Source organism: Eumetopias jubatus, unplaced genomic scaffold (genome assembly GCF_037043125.1).
Source record: "Eumetopias jubatus isolate StellerSeaLion01/CBP00866 unplaced genomic scaffold, mEumJub1_p1.0 scaffold_2, whole genome shotgun sequence".
NCBI lineage: Eukaryota > Metazoa > Chordata > Mammalia > Carnivora > Otariidae > Eumetopias > Eumetopias jubatus.
Window position 1 is genome coordinate 58,321 of NW_028274808.1, and position 15,175 is coordinate 73,495.

General features: G+C 50.7%; 2 protein-coding genes across 2 annotated transcripts in view; one reads left to right on the plus strand and one right to left on the minus strand.

The window, feature by feature from the left end:
* The window catches only part of LOC148164793 (voltage-dependent N-type calcium channel subunit alpha-1B-like), a 45,044-nt gene that overhangs the window by 16,484 nt on the left and 13,385 nt on the right, over positions 1 to 15,175 (minus strand). The window contains 3 exon segments of the mRNA XM_088021293.1: positions 5,411 to 5,538; positions 11,752 to 11,896; positions 14,102 to 14,193. Coding sequence (XP_087877419.1) covers positions 5,411 to 5,538; positions 11,752 to 11,896; positions 14,102 to 14,193 — 365 coding nt within the window.
* On the plus strand, positions 6,902 to 7,495 carry LOC148164794 (ribonuclease P protein subunit p20-like). The gene has a single exon (XM_088021360.1). The coding sequence runs from the start codon at positions 6,902 to 6,904 to the stop codon at positions 7,322 to 7,324; it is 423 nt and encodes a 140-aa protein (XP_087877486.1). The 3' UTR covers positions 7,325 to 7,495.

Consider the following 15,175-nt stretch of genomic DNA (forward strand, 5'->3'; position numbering starts at 1 on the left):
GACCGGTGAGTCCTGCTCCAAGCCCAGAGACACCCTAGGCCGCCCAGGGCGGGGCTGCTGCTGGGAGTCAGGGCTGGGCAGGAAATGGGAGATGGGGGGGGGGGTGGAGGGGGCAGGGGCGTGGTGGGCAGCTGGGGTGGGGTGTGGCTTGGAGCCACTCTTGCACCCTCCTGTCCACACCAGGGGCAGGGCTGGCCCCAACACACGGGACAAGGCTGCGGATCCAGGGAGGTGTCTGGGGGCCGATGACTGTCTTCCAAGGTAGACAGGCCACCAGGCCTGCAGCCTCACCTCCACCCCTGGGGACACCTGCCTATGGGACCTGCTTGGGGTCCTAGAGACGAGGTCGGGTTCAGGCCACCCAGGAGAGAAAGGGGACAGCTTTTTCCTGGCAGGCACAGCTGCCCCAGGGCCTGGCCCTCCTCCCAGGGTTCCCAGCCTTGGCTGAGTGGATCGATCCAGAGGTGAAGCAGGAGGGCCCGTCTTTGGGCCTCCACTGCCTCTGTCCTCGCCTCCCTCGGGGACCAGAAGCCCCTCGGTTGTCAGGCTCTTCAGACTGGGAGGGGCCGCTCCTCCTGGCCTGCTTGTGCCCATGAGCTCCTCCTCTGGGGCCCTTGGCCTCCAGCCTGTCTGACCATTAGCCCACCCTGCAGAGCCTGGAGGCAAAGCCGGGAAAGACAACTGCTTCCTCGGGCACAGGCAGGGCCTGGCCCCCAGCTCCCACCCAGCAGCCGACCCCTGCCCTCCAGGCCCAGCCAGCAAGCTTCGTGTGCACCGCCTCAGAAGGCTGCCTCTCCCCAGCCAGCGGGAGGGGTCGGGAGATCAGATGGGGGACCAGAGCGTCCAGGAGGTTGGAGTGCGGGGGGCGGGGCAGGGCAGGAGGAAAGAGAGCTGAGGTGTCCTCATTCCCAAACCAGGCAGGGAGTGTGCGCTGCGTCTGCATTTCGGGCAGGGAAGGGTATGTCCCATGGAGGCTCTGAGTTGCAAACCTTGTAGGCCAACCTACGAGGGCAGTTCTTCCCTAAGCCGACGGGTGGCGCAATACAACGCAACAAACTGTACTTACAATGTACAATGTATACAAACAAACTGTATCCTTACAATGAACCCGGCAAGTGGAAAGGAAATGTCACAGGTTATGGCAACCAAGGCACGATGAGCCCGTCCCGCCCGCCCACCCAGCCTGCGACAGGAAGAGGAGCCGGGCGGCTGGACAGGCAGCTCCCTGCAGGGAATCCTGGGGCTCAGAAAGCCCCGGGAGGCAGGGCAATCCCAAGACCATTTCCAGAGCCTGACGCGGGCAGGAGGCACACCATACAGAACCAGGGCTGGCTCCTGTCGCAAGCCCCCACTGTGCACACACTGCAACCACTGGTCCGCCTCCCCCCGGGGTCTTGTTCGCCCACCCTCTCTGGCAGCCCCTGCTCTCGCTCCCTGAGTTCTGGAGACCCCACGCCTGGCTCTCCTGACCGTCTCTACCTCCTGCATCTCCTGGAGTCTGCTGGCCCGGCTAAGGACCCCCTAGTCCCAGGGTGGGCACCCTGGCCAACACCGACGTTTCTCTTTCCTGTCCAGTCAGCTCCAAGTCATTTCTGCAAAAGAGGGAAGAAAGAGGAAGCCCCACTTTGGCCTCACCCAAGGTGCTTGCTACCTCACTGGACCTAAAGGATCATGACGAAGGGTCTGGAAGCATGGTGAAGCCCCCAGCCCCAATAATCACCCAACCCAATTCACAGCCTGTTCTCTGGCTCATCTTCTCTCTTCCACCATCGAATCCCTCACACGGCACCAGATGGAAAGTGGGGGCACCATACTGTCACTGCAATGCAAAAAACTGTCCTCGCTGTCTGTAAAGCAAAGTCAAAGCTCCTTGTTTATCCCAAATTTCAAGACCTTCTCAACCTGTCCCAGCCGCCCTTCCAGCCCCTTTGCAATGCGTTCTCTTCTCCATCAGACACAATCACACCCCCTTCCCTTCAGCCCCGGCCCCAACCTCTTCTCTAGAGCTCAATCCATCCTGCCCTCTTCAGTTTAGCTCAAATGCCACCTCCTCTGACTCACCGGCCAGATGGGGTTTCTCCCTCCTCGAACACCCCGGGCTCACACTATGGCTCCTCTGTTCTCCCACAGTCCCGTTGGACTCAGCATCCCGAGAGCACGTGCTTGCTTCACCTACACACCCCTGGTCCCCAGCACACGGCGGATGCTCAGGAATGTTGACTGGGCAGATGGATGAACACAAGGATGAGTAGACAGATCGCTTACAGGTGTGATTGTGATTCTCCTCTCGACTCTCTACCCTTCACCAAGTGAGGCAACGGGGAAGATGGGAGAAGGCGGCACCATAAAGCAACAACCCCATGCCTTCTTCATCTCCCCACAGCAGGCATGTGTGCACGCACATGTGCACATACATACCCACGCACACCTGTGCTCACACACATGTGCACACACAAACATGCACACCCGTGTATACCCATGCACACGTGCATTCACACACACGTGCACACATGCACTGCACACAATCACGTGTGCACGCGCGTACGCATATATACAAACCATGTGTGTGTGCGCACATGTACACATGTATGTCTGCTGCATATTCACACACGTGCACACAAGCACACACATGTGCACATATGCACTGCACTCACAGTTGCACACGCGCACACGCTCATACGCGTACACACAAACCATGTGCATGTACACCCATGCACACACGCGTGCACACATGCACCACACTCGCACATTTGCACAATCACGTGTGCACACTCGTACGTGTACACACAAACCATGTGCGTGTGCGCACATGCACACATGTATGTCTGCTGCACACATGCATGTACGCATGCCACATGTGCACACAAACACACCCGTGCACATATGCAACACGCACCCACAGAGCCATACACACATATGAAAGCTTGGGAAATTTCACAAAGTTTTGTTGTTCTTTAAGTCTCTCCAAGAACGAGGAGACAGCAGAGTGGCCACCTGGGATATAAAGCGGACCACAACCCTACATCTGCCACGGAGGCTCGGAAGGGCTCAAAGCACCCTCGGTCCTGTGCCCAGGACTCAGTCTCCTCAGCTGCCTCTGCTGGGCCTTCCCCTATCCCCTGCCATCTGGAGGCAGGCTATGTTTTCAGCCCAGGCCACTTGGGAGCAGCAAGTCTGAGTGTTAGTTGCGGGTCACATTTATGCTACTTTTGGACCATGGTCTTGTGTGCTATTTCACAGATGCCACCTCTGGGGTGACGCTTATATTTGCTGTCTACTCTTCCACAGCACTTTCTTTACCCCACTCCCAATGGCCCCTGCCTTCCAGAGGCCCCATTTTCAGAACTCTGGATTTGGGAAACAGTCTGAGCCCCCTGTGCACCATCACAAAACCACAGTCTGGCCCAAGTCCATTCCCTGTATGTCCAAATTCTGCTCCACCTGTGGCTGGACTAGGGGAAGCCCTGGGTCTACAGTTCATAAAGATTGGGGGGAAGTCCTCCCCTCTCACAGGCCTGCACTGACTTGCCTTTGTCGTGCACCTATGAACATACTGCCCATACAGCATCTCTGCTTCCCTGCAACACACCCTTTAGAAACAACGTGCCCGGTCCTCCCTTTGGCAGCACATATACTGGAAACAATGTGCCCAGAAACAGCAGCATCTCTTGAGACCACAGTGCAGATGACCCTCCTAGAATGAGCCTCAAGCCTGCCTCACTTGGAGTCTCTCCTGCTCTCTGACCTGACTGGGCCCTCCTGACCAGAGAATCCACACCTACCCCTGAGCCAGAACGACACTGGGCACTGCAGGGCCGATGTGCTGACGCATCAGCAAAATGACAGGACTCTCCGAGGCCACAAAAACGGTCACCTACACCATGAAACATAAATAAATCCATGCTTGTTCTGCACTGCGTGAAAATTATTCAGTTTTCACTACAATGGAAAACACCCAGAGACACTACAGGAATGGAAATGCCCTAGGGTTCCTGGTGCTACCAGTGGTTTCAGGACTTGCCCAGCCTGGGAAGGGTCTCATACAGCATCTTCTGGATCCTCACATGATGGGGTAGGGGCTCCGGGAAGGCTGGATGAGAGGAGGGTGGGGGAGCCCAGCCAAGCTCCCAGGGGCTTGAGGGTCAGAGAGCTCTGGAGCAATCCCCTTGCTGAGCTCCAATTTAGGGAAAAACTGTGGGCAGTAGGGTCCTCACCACGACGACACTGACCATCTCCTCCAGGCCTCTACCACGCAAGGGGTGACCAAACACAGAGCTGTGCGAGGGGGACACGGGCAGGCTGGGAGCCTCGGAGAGAGGAGGTGGGAAGTGGCTACACCCCATCTTCACAGTCTTCTCATTCCCTTCGAGTGTGGGAAGGGACGGATGCCCATCCGTTTACTGATGCACTTGGTTCATTCACATTCATGTCTGCTGAGCACTCACCATGAGCGAGGCGATGAGCCGGCCTGTGCCTTCCCCAGCAGCCAGGTGTCTTGGCCCTTCCATGTCCTGTGTTGGCCTTGCAGAGAGCATGCCCTGAATAACTACTCAAGTATCCGCTTGAGAGAGTGAATGAATGAATAAGCAAATGAAGAAGCGAGTGATGAAGGAACAAATGGGCAGATGGTGAGTCCATGCTGCTTTGCTAGCCCCGAGGATAAGAGTATGTGTCCTGGGTGTGCAGGACTCTCCCATGGATCACGGAACACCCTTCTAATGCAAGCCAGTCCCCTCATGACATACTTGCTCTGTCTGGAAACAAACTACCCCTCACTTAATGCAACACAGTAACCCTTTCCCACCATGACTAAAGGGTCTTCAACATACTAGACCCTTCCTGGTAGCTCCTTTAATTTCAGTGAAAGTTCACCAAGCGCCCGCTATTTGCAGCCTGGGCTGGGGACACAGGTGCATGTTGGCTCCTGTTCCCAAGAGATGGCAGAGAGGGAGAGGCCTGAGCCCATTGGCAGGAAGAATGTCATTTCTGCCATGAAGGCCTCCAAGCTTCATGAGGATGGTGAGGCCCCAAGGGAAGGCCCTCCTGCTGTGTCCACACCCTCTCCCTTGAGCCCTCCACGCCCCTCATGTGACAGACCTGTGAGGAGACAGTACACTCCCATTTGGCAAGAGACCTGATCCTCACAGACCCCTTGGAACCTCCCAAGTGCTGGACTAAGGGTCTCACAGAGCATTTCTCAGCCCAGGGAGCTGTGTAAGAGCACTGTGGGCATGAGAAGGAGCGTGCCACCTAGAAGGGGACCTGGCACCACCCTCTGCGGACCCCGCCAAAACCTGAAGGGGTTTGACAAAACCTGTGCCACATGACACAGGTCTGAAGCCACCCAGCCCTGTCCCGAGATCCGTGGCACGGACCACCCTGAGGACCACGGAACACGGGGGCCACTCACCACGCGGCCGGGTCATACTCAGCCCAGACCCGGATGAGCTCGTCCAGGGGGTGAGGCCCTAGGATGGAAGAGTCCCATGTAAGGTACTCAAAATTGTCCATGATCACGGCCACAAAGGGGTTCAACATCTGCAGGACAGGAAGGAGAAGGGGTGACGTAGAGAGACCTCAGCCCGCCTCTACGCTAGCCCTTACCCTCCAGCCAAAGTCTGTGCGAAACCATCGTGGCAGCGGAGGCCACTCTGACTCAGCCAGAGCCCGTCCAGCCCTGCTCCCCCCAGCCTCTGGGCCTCCCCTGCACCACCACCACCACCAGCCCCTGCAGCAGCCAGCCTCCTACCCCGGGGTTCTGGTCCCGCAAACTAACCCAGGTCCCTCCCACTCCCTGCTTCTGCTGCCCTACCCTAATTCATGTTGGCACCCCTCCCGCCCCACCTCCCATCACCACCCTCTTCCCCACCTAGCCAGTCTTCAAGGAAAACAGTGACTTTGGAGTTAGTACTTTGGACTCCAGAGGCCAAAAGCTCAGCTTCTTTTTTGTTTAATTGAGTTGAAATTCACATAACATACATTTAATCATTTTGAAGAGTACAACTCGGTGGCTTCAGTGTATTCACAATATTATGCAACCACCTCTCTAGTTTCAAAAATTCTTTTTTTTTTAAAGATTTTATTTATTTATTTGACAGAGACACAGCGAGAGAGGGAACACAAGCAGGAGGAGTGGGAGAGGGAGAAGCAGGCTTCCCGCGGAGCAGGGAGCCCGATGCGGGACTCGATCCCAGGACCCTGGGATCATGACCTGAGCCGAAGGCAGACGCTTGATGACTGAGCCACTCAGGTGCCCCTCAAAAATTCTTTATCACCCCAGAAAATGCCTCCTACAGTAAGCAGTCACTCACTTATTTCCCCTTTCTCCCGTTCCCTAGCAATCTCTGTTCTGCATCTATTGGCTTGTCTATTTGGGGTACTTCACATAAAAGGAATCCTACAATACAGAACCATATAGGGCCTTTTGTGCCTGACTTCTTTCACTTAGCGTGATTTTTGAGGCTCAGCCATTCATTTGGGTCAGAACTTCATTGCTTTTTAAGGCTGAATAATATTCCATGGTAGGTATATACAAGTTTGTTTATCTATTCAACCATTGATGGATATTTGGGTTGTTTACACCTTTGGGCTGAACTGTTTTCCACAAAAGTTGCTACATTTTACATTCCTATCACAATGTGCAAGAGTTACTATTTCTCCATGTCCTTGCCAATGCTGGTTATTTTCCATTAAAAAATTATTATCTTTCAGGATCCCCGAGCCGTAAGGGCGGCCGCAGTCTCGCGATCCTCTGGCGCGCGGCTTTTCTTCTCTTCCACGGTCCTGCGTGTCCGGCGCCGCACGCTCAGTCCGAGCGGGTGGGCGCAGCACTTGAGTGGCTTTGCCCGGAGCGGGCCACGTGCTCGGGAAGGGGACTGTGGACTGGAGAGTGGCACACAGCATGGCAGAAAACCGAGAGCCCCGCGGGGCTGTCGAGGCTGAGCTGGACCCGGTGGAGTATACCCTTCGGAAGCGGCTCCCCCACCGCCTGCCCCGGAGGCCCAGTGACATTTATGTCAACATGAACACTGACTTTAAGGCCCAGTTGGCCCGCTGCCAAAAGCTTCTGGACGGAGGAGCTCGGGGTCAGAATTCATGCAGTGAGATCTGCATTCATGACTTGGGCCTGGCCATCAACCGTGCCATCAGCATTGCCCTACAGCTTCAGGCAGGCAGCTTCGGGTCCTTGCAGGTGGCTGCCAATACCTCCACCGTGGAGCTTGTCGATGAGCTGGAACCAGAGACTGATACACGAGAGCCGCTGACCCGCATCCGCAACAACTCGGCCATCCACATCCGGGTCTTCAGGGTTGCACCCGAGTAATGGAAATGAGGATGGCCACCTTATCCACCCACCCCCACATAAGTAGGCTCAGCTGTGGCTCTTCTTGTACTGAGTACAGTCATGGACCTTCTACCAGAGCCACGTAAGAAAAAGCCTGTCCCCTTACAGCCCAGAGGACTCTGAACTGCGAGGGAGAGTATTGTCTCTTGTTGGGCCCAAGCATTGGGTCTTCCCGAGTCTTTGTGGTCTGTGACCATTGTCCTAGACAATAAAAACTACCAAGTTGTGTTAGTATGCAGCCACCCCCGAAAAAAAAATTATTATCATTATAGCCATCCTAGTGAGTGTGAAGGGAGTGTGTGGTTTTGAGTTTCCTTAATGCCCAAAGGTGATGAATGTCTTCATGTGCTTGTTGGCCACTTTGTATATCTTCTTGGCTAAAATGTGTATTCTGATTTTTTGCCCATTTTTTATATGGTTGTCTTTTGTAGTACCGTTCTAAGAGTTCTTTATGTATTTTGGAGATTATCCCCTCATAAAATATGTGGATTAGTATTTTCTCCCATTCCTTAAATTGTATTTTCACATCTTTTATAATCCCCTTTGACACACAAAAGTGTTTAATTTTGAGTAGTCTAATTTATTTTTTTCTTTCGTTGCTTGTGATTTTGGTGTTGAATCTAAGAATCCTCGGACAAATCTGAGATCATGAAGTTCTGCCCCCTATGCTTTCTTCTAAGAGTTTTGTAGTGTTAGCTCTTTCATCAATTCTGGGTTCATTTTTGTATATGGGCTGAGGTAGGGGTCCATCTTTATTTTTTTGCATGTGGACATCCAGTTGTCTCTTCACCATGTCTTAGAGAAACTATTCTTTCCCTACTGAACAACTTTGGCATCCTTGTCAAAAATCAACTGTCCATAGATATTTGGATTTATTTCTGGAATCTCCATCCCACTCCACTGGTCTATCCTTATGCCAATACCATACTGCCCCGGTATCATCCTTATTAAGATATATATAACTGACATAATTATAAGAGACTTAAAGTGCATATTGTGGTATATATACATACATAAACATTGTGAAATCATTCCTACCATCTAATTAACACATCCATCACCTATTTTTTTTGGTAGAACACTTACGTTCTACTCTCAGAAAAATTCAATTATACAATACAGTATTATCAACTATAGTCACCATGTTTTACTTTACATCCTCAGACATTATTCATATTATAGCTGAAAGTGTGTACCCTTTTACCAACTTCTCCCTATTTCCCCAACTCTCTAGTCCCTGGCAACAACTCTTTTACTCTCTGTTCCTACGGTTTGACCTCTAAATAAATTCCACATATAAGTTATACATGTAGTACGCGTCTTCCCTTGTCTGGCCTTTTTCACCTAGCATAATGCCCTCAAGATCCATCCGTGTTGTCACAAATGACAGAAGGATTTCCTCCTTTCCCATTGCTGAAAAATGTGGGCATGTGTGCGTGTGTACACACACACCAAATCTTCCTTATCTAATTCATCTGTTGATGAGCACTTAGGTTGTTTCCATATCTTGGCTCTCAGGATTTTGATTTGCATTTCCCTGATGATAAGTGATGCTGAGCACCTTTACATGTACCTGTTGGTTACCTGTATGTCTTCTTTGGAAAAGTATCTCTTCAGCCACATTGTTTTTACTCATGGTACCTTTATAGTAAGTTTTGAAAGAGGGAAATATTAGTTCTCTCACTTGGTCTTTAATTCTCAAGATTTTTTGTTATTTGGGGCTCCTTGCCATTCCATATGAATTTGAGGATCAGCTTTTTCATTCCTGTAAAAAGGCCACTGGAGCTCTGACAGGGATCACACTGAATCTAGAGCTCACTTTGTGGGGACATTACCACCTTACCAATATTAAGTCTTCTGATCCATGGACATGCATGTCTTTCCATTTAATTAGGTCTTCTTTAACTCATTTTAGTGATATTTTGCAGTTTTCACTGTACAAGTTTTCATTTCCATGGGTATTTATTTATTCCTAGGTATTTTATCCTTTTGGGTGCTACCGGAAATAGAATTATTGCCTTAATTTCCTTTTCTGGTTGTTTACTATGTGTTGATTTTATACCCTGACACTTTGATTAACTCATTTATTATTAGTAGTAGCATGTGTGTGTGTGTGTGTGTGTGTGTGTGTGTGTGTGTGTGTGTTCTTCAGCATGTTCTACATATAGAATAGTATCATCTGCAAATAGAGATAACTTTACTTCTTCCTTTCCAATTTGGATGCTTTTTATGTCTTTTTCTTGCCTAACTGCTCTAGCTAGGACATCCAGCACGATGTTGAGAAGTGATAAAAAGTGGGCATCCTTGGTGATGGGTATTAAAGAGGGCACGTTCTGCGTGGAGCACTGGGTGTTATATGCAAACAGTGAATCATGGAACACTACATCAAAAACTAATGATGTAATGTATGGTGATTAACATAATTAAAAAAAAAGTGGGCATCCTTGTCTAATTCCTGCTGTTTGGGGGAAAAGTTTGTAGTCTTTCACCACTGAGTATAATGTTAACTGTAGCTTTTCATACATGTCCTTCATCATGTTATGGATGTTCCCTTCTACTCCGAGTTTGCTAAGTGTTTTTGTCATGAAAGGGTGTTAAATTTTGTCCAATGCTTTTCCGCACCAATGAGATAATCATGTGGGTTTTTTCCTGATCACATTGCTTAATCTTTGTATGTTGACAATGCATCCGTGCATTCCTGGGGTAAATCCCATTTGATCATGGTGTATAATCCTTTTAATGTGTTGTTGGAACTAGTCTGTTAGTATCTTGTTCAGGATTCTTACTATATATTTATCAGGGACATTGGTTGTAGTTTTCTTTTTTTGTGGCATCTTTGCCTGCCTTTGGTATTTGGACAATGGCAGCATCACAGGATGTGTCAGGAGGTGTTTGCTCTTCTACTTTTTGAAAGAATCTGAATGGGGGCACTTGGTTGGCTCAGTCAGTTAAGCGTTCGAGTCTTGATTTCAGCTCAGGTCATGATCTCAGGGTCGTGAGATGGAGTCCCACGTCGGGCTCCACAATCAGCATGGAGTCTGCTTGAGATTCTCTCTCTCCCTCTTTCCCTCCCCCCTCTAAAAAAATAAAAAGAGTTTGGATAGGATTTATGTTAATTCTTTTTTAATACCATTTTCTAAATTGCGGTAAAACATACATAGCAAAAAGCTTACCAATTTAACCACTTTTAGGTGCACGGTGCAGCGGCATCAAGCACACTGACACTGTTGTGCAATCATCCCCACAGTCCATCTCCAGAATTCTTCCATCCTCCCCAACTGAAACCCTGACCCCATTAAACCCTAACTCCCACCCCTCCCCCAGTCCCTGGCACCCGCCATCCTACATCCTACTCTGTCTCTGTGAACTTCACTCGAGGGCCTCAGATAGGTGAAACCATACAGTTATTTTTCCTTTTGTCACTGGTTTATTTCACTTGGCATAATGACTTCACGATTCATTCATATTGAAGCATGGGCCAGAACTGCCTCTCTTGTTAAGGCTGAATGATAGTCCCTTGTATGTTCATGTCACATTTTGTGTACCAATCACTTGTTGGTGGGCACTTTGGTTGCTTTTACCTCCTGGCCATTGTGAATAATGCTGCTATGAACATATGTGTACAAATATTTATTCAAGTCCCTGTCTTCAATTCTGGCATATGCCCAGAAGTGGAGTTGCTGGATTATACTGCCATTCTAGTTTCAGTTTACTGAGGAGCTACCATACTGTCTTCCACAGCTGCTGCACCTCGTCACATTCTCACTGGCGTGAACGAGCGCCTGTTTCTCCAGCACCCCAGCAAACGGCAGGTGCGGCTTTCTTTCTCTTTTTTCTCTCATGCCTGTGCTTACTCATCAGTCATGTTGGCTCTGTCTTTAAAGTGCAGCTCAACCCCCTTCATCCTCACCCTTCTCTAGGCACTGTCACCTCCAGCTACCTCCTGACCACTCTTCAGCCTCTCCTGACCAGAGGCCAGAGCAAGGTTTTAAAGTATCAACCAGATTGTGTCATGCCCCTGCTCAAAGTTTCCCAGAGGTGTCTGCTGACTTGGACCTAGTCCACTTACCGCCCCAACAACCAGTTTCCTGAGGCTCATCTGCCCCAGGCACACCAGCTGGAGTGCTGCTTCTTTGTAACTCATCACCATGGCAGAGGCTAAAGACTAAAGGACAGTTGTCCCGTGGAAACTTAAAACCCTTTCTGAGAAGGAAAGGCAAGGCCCACAGGAGCTCATGACAGAGTGGTTCCTTTTAGAGGTCATCGTCTCTGGGGAAACAAGACCATCAACACAGAATCCGCTTGTAATGTGACATGAATCAGTATCAGGGATCAGTGAGAGATGGAAGGGGGGCCTGGGATGGATTGAGACAGGTGGACACATGGGCACAGTGACTAGGACTTACCAGAAAGGAGCAAAGGAAGATGAAGGAGATGAAGTAGAAGTAGGCAAAGTCGCTCCCACACTCACTGGCATTGGTGTGCTCTTCACAGGCCTGGTTGTTGAGACAAGACAGCATGATCTCACGCCAGGCCTCCCCAGTGGCACCCCTGAGAAGAAGGGCAGAGCCATGAGACCCACAAAGGAAGGCCCAGGCCAGCCTGAGAAGAAACCTCAGAAGAGCTGGCTCAAGTGCATACCCTCCCTGGGCTCCCTCCCACAGAGAACCCATTCATATGTAAGGTCTAGGTAAGAGATGCCTGCTTCTTAAAAAGAATCCTCTGGCATTAGGTTTTCAAATTGATCATTAACTCGGAAAGAACTAGTTACTGACAACAAGGAACTGCACCAAAAGTCAGCACTATGGTGAGCGCCCCTTCATGGACCTCTGGCACCTCGAAGCCAACACAGCCCTTCCTGGCCTCCCTCACCCAGCATGTGCCATCCCAGCCTTCCCTGATTCAAGAAATGGGGGCTCCATCCCGTTTCTTAGGCCAAATATACTGCAGGCATCCCTGCCTCCATTCCTTCTCACCAGCTTCATCAGCTCATCTACCTTCAAAAACCAGCTAGACTCTTACCACTTCTCAGCACCCTGGGCTAAGCAACAACCACCTCCCCTGAGCTGCTGCAATAGCTTCCTCACGGATCTTCCTGCTCTGCCCCACCCAACAGCCAAGTGGGTCCACTACACACAGGTGAGATCAGGTCACTTTTCCTCTCAATGACCCCTCACTTACTGCAAAAGCCAACATTCACACAACTGCCCACAGCTCTGTGAAACTCGCAGCCTGCTCTTTCCCCGTGGTCTCTGCTCAGTCCACTCCAGCCACACCAGCATCTGCTGTTTCCTGAACACACCAAGAACAGCCCCACCAGCCTGAGTGGCCACCCTGGAGGACCTTTTTCATGGACTTTTGTCCCTGGGTGTGTGGCCAGCACGAGGGCCAGATGTGCACTAGACTAGCAGGCAGACCAGAGGCCTGGGCCCCCCCCGACACTGGGTGTGCCTGCATGGCCAGCTCTCGGCACAAGTGGAGCCCACTCCCCATTAACGATGGCTAGGAGTAGGGGGCTTTTCCTGCAGGGCAGCTGTCCAATGCCAGGCCTGACTGATACTGGTGCTCACACGTGACACAGAGACCAGGGAGGAAGAGATCTTTGAGAACAAAGAATTAAAACTGAGGCTGGTTTCATAGGCCTGCCTCAACTCTTGCAGCACGAGGCAGGACATTAATTAATGACGAGATGAAATGAACGTAATAGCTAAAGTCCAGAGAAATGATGTCATTTGGAGAAAGTGTAGGCCTAAGGAAACTTGTCTATCTGATTTAAAAAACAAGAGTCAGACAACTCTCTCCAGGCAGCTTAGCTAAGCAGATCGGTCTGATCTCCCTCCATAAAAAGAAGAACCTCCACGGGCCCTGGATGCATCGGCCTGGGATTCACCGCGCTGGGCATCTCCCAGCACAGGCCTCACAGCATCCTGGTGCATCTGCATGAACAAACACGCGTGTGGGCACCTCAGGAAGGGTTTTATGTCAGCACCCCTCCTCCACAAGTCCCTGCGAAGCGCTCCTTTCTTCCCTCCTAGGGTCATGTGGTGGGCTTGCCTTAACGAAGGGGACACGGAGGCAGTGAGACACATTCACCCCCTCCCCACAGCCCCCAAGCCAGGATGGGCCACAGAGAGTGTGTCACGTCTCGGAACAGAAGCTGACATGCAGCCCTGTCGAGCACACAGGGAGGCGCCTGAGCCAGAAACAAGCTACTCTGCCTGCCTTGGAGCCTAGAGCCTAGGGGATTGCAGTCCTCTGAGCCATGGGGCACTGGAGGCACTCACTCTGGCCAGTTGAGCTCCTTGGGTCCCTGAGTAGCACACTCTGTGTCCCCCTGCCCTGCCCCCGCCCCCACCCCCGATCCCACAGACCCTGCATTCAACAAGGTGAGCAGATGCAAAGCCTATGGCCAGCACACCGAAAAAGGCCCTGCTGGACACCTTCTGTCCTCCCAGACCCTTGGCTGCAGCTTCACCAGAGGCCTTCTGGCCACCCCCAGGGATCTGAGCTGAGGTGGTCAAGGCCAGCCTCACCTGGGGCTCTCAGGTTGACCTCCCTCATGGACTTCCCTTCCATCTGTCCCAAGACCCAGGAACCCTTAGGGAAGGAAGGAGGAAGAGGGGAGAAGAAGCTGGGAAGGCCCACTGAGGGGAAGCCAGCACTGGCTGGGGTCGGAGGGGGTGGCCCTCTGGGTCAGCACACGCCCTGTCTCTCCTGAACGGAGGAGAGCCTGCACTGACTCCCCGAACAACACACCTGAACAGCAGCATCAAGGCTTGCAAAAACGTCCTGAAGTTGTTGTGCTGGTTCATGCTGGTGTCATCATCCAGGGCAATATTTCCAAAAACCTGAAATGAGAAAGAAGGTTTCAGGCTGGTACTGTTGGGCCCTCAGGAGCTGTGGCCAGGCAGAAGAGGATATGTGCACGTGAGGACCCACAGGGCACAGGACGCTGCCCTTAGCCACCACCACTGCGGCAGGGGCTGGAGGGGTCAGCACTTCCAGCCAAACACGTCACTGCCCGCCCCCCCCCCCCAGCTCCTCATGTCTACACCTGCAAGTCTGCATGCCGAGTAAAAATGCCACCTGGAGCTAAGTTTACATGGGCTGCACTATATATAAGACAGGAAGCACTTGAAATTTCACCCTGTCATCAATGACTCCCAAGCAGTAATTTTATTGGTAATAGCTATGAGGTCAATTTGAAAGTTTCTTTCTAAATTTCTGTGCAAATATCACAATGGGCTTTTTATCCATTTTAATTGATTTATTTTTAGGGTTAGGAATGCAAACAAGTCAGTAACTGTACTTGGCTTAAAATCTGGAATCTGGCTGAAAAATTTATGAACTATCACATATTCACCAAAAACAAAGATCAGTGACCCTTCTGGTCTTATAAATTCCAAAACCAAAGCAGGCACAAATATATATATATTTTTAAATAGCATCAGATCTCAGCAAATTTTAAAGGAAGAGAACCTTTTCAATCCCTGAAGTAGAGTTTAAAAATCATATTTCAGCTAATCTTTAAGACAATGGCTTCTCCCACTATAATTTAACATTTAGATCCATCTCCCATCCTACTGTTGAAAAGTGGCCAGATGCCAAAGATTTAAAACTGGAACACTGCTTTGTCTTTTAAATGTTTTTCCAAGTAGCTGACAAAGGGTTCTTTGGCAAAATAAAGGCAATCTAACTTATCCAAGCTGAACTTGCCAGTACAGTGATCTGGTGTGATCCTGTTGACTTTTTTCTTCTGTAATATATAACTTCCTGTAAAGGATCAGGTCAACTCTCTGGACTAACGGAATGACCAGCTGGTGCTTTGCA